The sequence below is a fragment of the Frankliniella occidentalis genome, unplaced genomic scaffold, assembly GCF_000697945.3.
Source record: "Frankliniella occidentalis isolate FOCC.00 unplaced genomic scaffold, Focc_3.1 Scaffold66, whole genome shotgun sequence".
NCBI classification, from domain to species: Eukaryota; Metazoa; Arthropoda; class Insecta; order Thysanoptera; family Thripidae; genus Frankliniella; species Frankliniella occidentalis.
The window spans coordinates 1,422,815-1,429,344 of record NW_026267196.1 but is presented as its reverse complement, the minus strand read 5'-3'; the positions used below and the strand labels follow the sequence as shown (position 1 = coordinate 1,429,344).

At 60.8% G+C, this 6,530-nt stretch overlaps 3 protein-coding genes across 13 annotated transcripts in view; all 3 read right to left on the bottom strand.

The window, feature by feature from the left end:
• LOC127749570 (uncharacterized) overlaps positions 1–6,530 on the bottom strand; it is a 14,130-nt gene that overhangs the window by 2,886 nt on the left and 4,714 nt on the right. The window lies entirely within an intron of this gene.
• The window catches only part of LOC113210402 (uncharacterized), a 36,672-nt gene that overhangs the window by 28,679 nt on the left and 1,463 nt on the right, over positions 1–6,530 (bottom strand). The window lies entirely within an intron of this gene.
• On the bottom strand, positions 283–6,483 carry LOC113211142 (osmotic avoidance abnormal protein 3-like). 2 transcript variants are annotated; one of them, XM_052268301.1, is made up of 14 exons: positions 6,332–6,483; positions 5,716–6,001; positions 5,507–5,615; positions 5,105–5,417; positions 4,355–4,622; positions 4,067–4,268; positions 3,889–3,936; positions 3,502–3,727; positions 3,253–3,413; positions 2,874–2,974; positions 2,539–2,735; positions 2,124–2,247; positions 1,857–2,039; positions 283–1,767 (listed from the first exon to the last, which is right to left on the bottom strand). In XM_052268301.1, exons 1-14 carry the CDS (start codon positions 6,473–6,475, stop codon positions 1,658–1,660), a joined length of 2,472 nt encoding a protein of 823 aa, XP_052124261.1. In that variant the 5' UTR covers positions 6,476–6,483; the 3' UTR covers positions 283–1,657. The 2 variants fall into 2 exon arrangements, with proteins under 2 accessions (XP_052124261.1, XP_052124262.1); XM_052268302.1 differs by having other exon boundaries at positions 2,136–2,247.

The window sequence follows — 6,530 nt, the reverse complement described above, 5'->3', positions numbered from 1 at the left end:
CTGCGGCCGGGGCGGCGGGGGGCCGCGCGTTGTGTCGCAGCGGAAGGCAGATCAGATCAGATGGCGGCGGTTCGCGCCCGCCGTCGTCCTGCGCCCCGCGCCTTCGCGCCTCGCGCCCCCGCGCCTGTCGCCCGTGGTTAGAGGCGGGCAGCTAATGCGTCGACGGGTGTGATCCTGTGGGTCGTGAACCACCTGGCGCCTCTGGCGCCGCGCACTGTCATCGACCGATCGGACGAGGGGCAGGAGCGGAGATGTGTGTTAACTTCATTACTCAAAAACGGATAAAATAATTGTCGTTTTATTTACAGGCCGGTTTACACGGTTCACACTTGAGAAAGTAATTATTTCCACATCAAGCTTACACCCCATCGTTTTGAGACGCAGAAAAGCGTTTCAGTGGTTGGATCTTTCAATTTGACAGGGAGTTACAGACAAAATATTCATATAAATCTGACTTAAAATGTATATCACATAAACCTTTTTGAGAGGAGCATAAATGGATAGTAAATTAACAGATTGGAAGAGCACACTTTAGTTTCCCCTAAAGAGCATGACGGACTGAGAAAGTAAACAATTTCACTTGCAAGGTCCATCACATCAAATCTAGGGATCTAACTGAAGGCGATAGGAGATGAATGCTAGCATTTGAAACTCACGGACATCTTTTCATACTGTATGTTTTATCTCTTATTGATAGCGATAGTCATAAAGTTCAAGGTTTGAAGGGTGGAAATTTTCCAATTCCGTTACTAGTTTTAAGATGTTCTCTTCATAAGAGGTTTTAATTCAAAATTGTAAATTGTTAATAGTTTAATGGTCCCACTCTATATTTAAGTAAATAATTTGTGTTTACATTCAGAGGCAAATAAGGGATCAATCTTTTAGACAATTCCTTATCAGAGTCTGATAAAGAAACACGTTGGTGGATAAACTTTGAGCTCACTGACTCACACAAGATTAAATAAATGGAAACTACGTATAACATTTTCACCAGTGCAATGTTCATGTCCACGTTCAGATGCAATAGAGGGAGAGGGGGTACAGGGCGTCCGTCGCGAGGACGAGGCGGCGCAGGCGGCGCCTGCCGGTCCCGAGCCCACGAGCCCACCTCGCCGAACCCGTATAATCATTCTGTTTAGATCGGCGGGACAAGGTGCCGCCTCCGTAAGCGTGTTCGGCGCGTGCTGGGCCACAACGCACGTCGTGGCGTGTTCGCTCGCACACCAACCCGAACTCGAGCAGCCCGAAGCATCCGCGGCACTGCGCTTGCTGGGTACTCGCGGGGGGTCGAGTTTTCCTTCACCAGGAGGAGTCTGGGTTGGGTCATCAGCTGACGTGGACTTAACTGTCCCAGACATCCTCCCCTGCTCCGAGGTCCAATCCCGTCCGTCCTTCAGGAGCGCGCGACTCGAGCAGTCGCCGGGCTAATCCTCCCGCTCGCCTGACAGCGGGGCTTTAGCACCCGCGTATTCGGGGTGGCGCCAGACGCGCCAGGACGGCGATAGCGACAATCCTCCGGAAGATCATCTGCGGCTCAGCTCGGCTGGGTGATCCGCACGGGGGCGGCGCGGCCGGGCGCCGTCAGCAAGAGCATCGGGGGCCCAGGCCCAGCCAGTCGGGGGGCGGGGAGCGCGGGGCCACCCCCGGCCGCCCGGGGTCAGATGAGCTCGAACGTGTGCAGGTCGCCGGCCGCCGTCTTGCGCTTGCGGTCCAGCACGGGCAGCGCCTCGAGGCGCGCCGGCTTCCGCATCGCCAGGTCCGGCGAGCCTGCAACAGCGCGGTGTCGGATGGGTTGCCTGCCGGCCGGGCGCTCCAGCCGCCCCCCTCCCCCGCCAGCCCCTCTCCCGGAGACTCACCGACCCAGCCGCTGGCGGTCTGCCCGGAGCCCCAGCTGGAGTTGAGTTGCAGCGCGGTGGCCGGGCCGCCGCCGGCGCCGCCGCTGCCACCGGAGGGCGCCAGGCCCGCGCCGCCGACCGTGTTGAGGGCGCCCATGGAGCTGTGCAGGTCCAGGCCGTTGAGGCGACTCTCGCGCACGGCCCCTGCAACACGCGCGCTCGTGAGGGACGTCCCGGCCGCCGGCCTCTCCGCCGGCGCTGCGCGCTCGTGACTCGGGTGACTCGTACCCCTCCACCTACTGATCACTCGGGCGGCGTCCCGCTGCGCGCGCGCGCGCGTCAGCAGCTCATTGGCGCGCCGCGGCTTAAAGTAGTTGCCCGCGATGTCCTCCGCCTCGCTGCGCGCCAGCTTCTGCGGGGCACACACAGAAAAGGGTCAAGTGAGAGAGCGCGCGCTTTCGGGCGGCGATACCCCGACCTCGCCGCCGTTGATACCCTCCGCGGGCCGCGGGCCGTCGGCGACCTCCGGCCCGGCAGGGCCTCTGGCCGGATCGACCCGGCGCTCCAGCGCGGGGTATCCGCGGCGGGGACTCATTCTCGTCACGTCACTTATTCATGGGACGCGCCATGGCCTGTTTAGGGGCGCGCCGACCCTCCGCGCCCTGACCTCTGGCCCGACCCGCGCCCCGCGCCCCAACTCTACCTGGAGGATGATGGCGCTGCCGTCGTCCGAGCCCGGCGACGAGGCCCGGTCCGAGTTCTCCGGGCTGGCCTCCAGGCTGGCCGAGCCGTTGGCGCTGCTCTTGCTGCTCGAGCCCTTGCTGCCGGAGCCGTTGGTGGCCGCCACCCCGTTGGTCAGGCCGTCCAGGGCGTGCCGCACGAACGCGTTGTCGAAAGGGACTGCGTGTTCAGTAAGGTTTAGTTTAGGCAAAAGCGTCATCTGCAGATATTCCGTCAGTGTCCATTGTTTCAGGTTAGGTTAGAAGACTGGAAGAGCGATTCAAGTGCGCCGTTTCAATACGGCCGGACAGGACTCACTTGCAGGAGGGAGTTTCGTCCTGGAGACGCACAGCTCGGGGATGCGCCAGCGCTCTAGGTCCTCGCTCCACGCGGCCTCCTGCTTGATGCGCTCCACGTTACTGCGCAGAGAGGTGCAATTAGATGGATATAAACGGGTGCCACACCACTCCTAAAAAGACCCCAGCCCCACTCTGAGGCTCTTTAATCACTCCCCTTCGGCACCTAAGCGTTCAGGGCGGGCCACCGTCCGCACTCAGCTGCCGGGCGGGTTGGCCTACCCAGCGCGTCGCAGGCGTTTTCTTTATCGTCGCTCGGAAAACAGTCGTTTTTGTGTGTATGTGTGTGTGGGGGGGGGGCATATCAACAGCCTTGGCAGACTCAACGTCTATGTACAAACCTGTAATTGCACTCCTTTCGAAGGGTCGGGACAATCTTCTCAAGAATCTGGTTCACGAGCTGGAGCTGTCGCTGCTGCCTCCTGATCGTCTCCAAGTAGTCCGTCCTCTCGTTCTCGAACTCGCTCTGCAGATCCGAAATCTCCCTGTCCAGCGCGCGGACCTGGGGGACCATAGGATTCCATGTGGCATCATTTGGCCCCCTCTCCCAGCACAGAAGCAAGGGAATACGCCATATTAAAAAGATTTACCTTTTGCCTGTTCTTCCGCAGGGCTTCCGTCTTGACGCGCAGCTCCTCCTGGATGTCGTCGTACACCTTGAGCACCATGCCCTCCTCGTCCTCCACCTTGGCGAGCACCTGCGACAGCATCTGCAGCCGCTGCTGCGCCGCGCGCCGCCGCCGCATGCGCCGCTCCTTGAGCGCTGAGTCGTCGGCCCGCTCTCCGCCCACCATCGCCTGCTCCAACTTCTGCAGCCTGAAAAAGAAAATGCAAGTGGTTATAATCAGAGGACAAACACTAGCAGCAAATGGAAAAAAGATACCAAAAAGCTTTACTACAAGATCTCACAGTAACAACGCGCCTGCACACTAAACGTATTTTGTCTGGGTGGAGCGGAAAAAATTGGACACACTTACCTCCGAAGCACCTTCTCCCTCGCGGCGTTAGATTTTGAATTGGCCTCCCTAAGACACAAACGACACAGAGTGAGTATTGGTGAGGCTGAACATAATGTTTCTGCAGGTGTGCGGGCTGCATAGAGCCAAGCGACATTGAAAGCAAGGGGCTCCTTGTTGTCTTGTTTGTTGTGCTTACCCCGGGGAAACAGGGGACCCGCCGTTTGCGATGGCGTCCGCCTTGCTCTTCTGCGCCTCGGCCTGCGCCATGTTCTCCTCGAATTGGACGCGTAGGCGGTGGAGGTCCGCCTGCAGCTGGGCCTTCGAGTCCTGCTCGGCCTTGTACTGCTCGCGCAGCCGCACCATCTCCTGATCGTACTCGCGCCGAATCTTGTCCGCATCTGTTATCGCAAGGAAAAAAGAGCCTTGAGGAAAAATGGTTTGAGGAAAAATAATCAGTCATTAGCAGGTGAGGTCGAAGACACACCCAGAACGACCTCCTCCTTGGCCTCGCCGCCGCCGAGCATCGCGGTCAGGGCGGTGCCCCCCGAGGCCAGCATTTCCTTGAGCTTGCGGATCTCGTCCTGGTACTCGCGCAGCATGGTGTCCTTGGGGTCCTCGTTGATGTGCGGCCGGTTGCTGATGTTCTTGGCGCGGTTGGCGTACCGCAGCGTGGAGAGCGTCTCGTCGTAGTTGTTGTCGGCGGGCGACAGGCAGGCCACCATGAGTGTCTTGGTGTTGCCGCCGAGGGAGTCCTGCACACATCAACAACAACAACGTCGACTTGAGGGGGCGCGCGGAGCCACACGGTGTTACGTGGTTCCTGGTTGTCCGGGCGTGCATAGCGTTGACCCTTTCGAGGAGGGCATCACAGGAGCAGCACATCGATTGAGAGGTATTGAGTGGCAATGTCCCCGCCCCCTCCACTCATCCTTCGCCCCGCCCCTCCCCCTGTTCCCACGCTACGCATTTCGACGACGGCTTGGACTTCGGGGGGTAACGCCCCGCGGAGCGACCTTTGAATTTTTCATTCATACGCCGCTGCTAGGAAGGGCCGCGATCCGGTCACCCTGCACTGTCGTGTCGACCAGCCGACGTGTGCGACGTCCAAATATTGTTTGGAAGTCAAGCGTTTACCGTGATTCCCATCGCCCGAGTGGACATTCGTCGGTCGCTTTCCGGTCGGATGCATAGGTCGATCGGCTCGCGCGCGGGTTAGCCTATTGTGCGCTTTTACCTGCAGCAGGCGCGTCAGCTTGGAGTCCCGGTAGGGGATGTGCTTGCTCTTGCCGTCCACGAGCGCCGAGATGACGTTGCCCAGCGCGGACAGCGACAGGTTGATCTTCATGGCCTCCTTGAGGCGCTCGCCCGTGGCGCCCGTCTTGGCCTGGCGCTCGCTGCCCGCCAAGTCCACCAGGTTGAGCTTGCCCCGCCGGATGCGCCCCTCGCCCAGGCCGCACGCCTTGGCCGACGCGGGCCCGGCCAGCCCGGGCTTGCGGCCCTCCTCCACCGCCATCATCTCCAGCGATATGCTGAAGATGGAGTGCGACCTGCGGCGGGAGAGAGGGGCAAGGTCAGTAATCACGAGGTCGCTTGAAATTAAAGATCGCCGCACTCCAGAGCCCCGCCCCGCACTTACCTGGACGACTCGGCGTTCATGAGGGTGGCGCCCACCGCTCGGTTCCGCCACCCCCTATCCATGAGGCGCTCGCAGTCCGCGACGCTCTGCACGGGATGCGAGGAGAGGTCTGAAAGCAAGCACGGCGTCAGAGAAGGCGAGTCACCCCAAACCGACCAAAACTAGCTAAAATGGCCCGTATCGAGTTATTTCCGACTGCATCGACTCACCGTGCACGTACACGCCCCTCTCCGCGTTCTCCCGCAGCTCGAGGCCGCGGCGCGGGTCTGGGCCGAGCAGGTCCCGGATCTCCTCGTTGTAGATCTCGAGGTAGGAGGCGAGCACGAGGAAGCGGTGCTTGGCGTCCACGGCCACGGCCTCGAACACGTGCTCGAAGGCGCGCGGTATGATGCCCCGCTGGTTGGCGGGCTCGCGCACCCCCTGCATCGTGAAGCTCTTGCCGCAGCCCGTCTGGCCGTAGGCGAACACGGTGCTGTTGTACCCCTCCAGCACGCCCTGCACGCGCACCAAACAACAACACACGAGGCATTATGAGGACGGACTCCCTTCCCGACATTATGGTCCTGCTCCAGGAGGAGTGCGGACGCCCGCGAGTCACAGCTGTTGCGAGTGAACCGTCCCGCGGCGTATCGCATCAGAATGACGTTATAATTGCTCGCTGCACGAGAGGCGCCGAAGCGCAGCGAAGGTCACCGCCGCCGCCCATGCGCTTCGGTTCGCGGTCGCGCGGGGGGGCAGAACCATCATCCACGTCATTACAATCACCGAGGGGATTCCCCGACAGCGCGGGAGTCAACATAAGAGCGAGGCGCTCAACTCACTCACCTCGACGAGCGGGTAGGCGATCTCGTTGTAGAGCTGCTCCGTGTTGGAGCCCGTCGGGTACACGCCGTCGAAGGTGAAGGTCTTGGGCGGCGCCGACGGGTCGCCCGGGTTCTGGATGCTGCAGGAGCAGCGCGGGATGTCCATGGTGACCACGCACTGCGGGCAAGACTCGCGCGTGAGCGTCATGTCGGTGACGGTG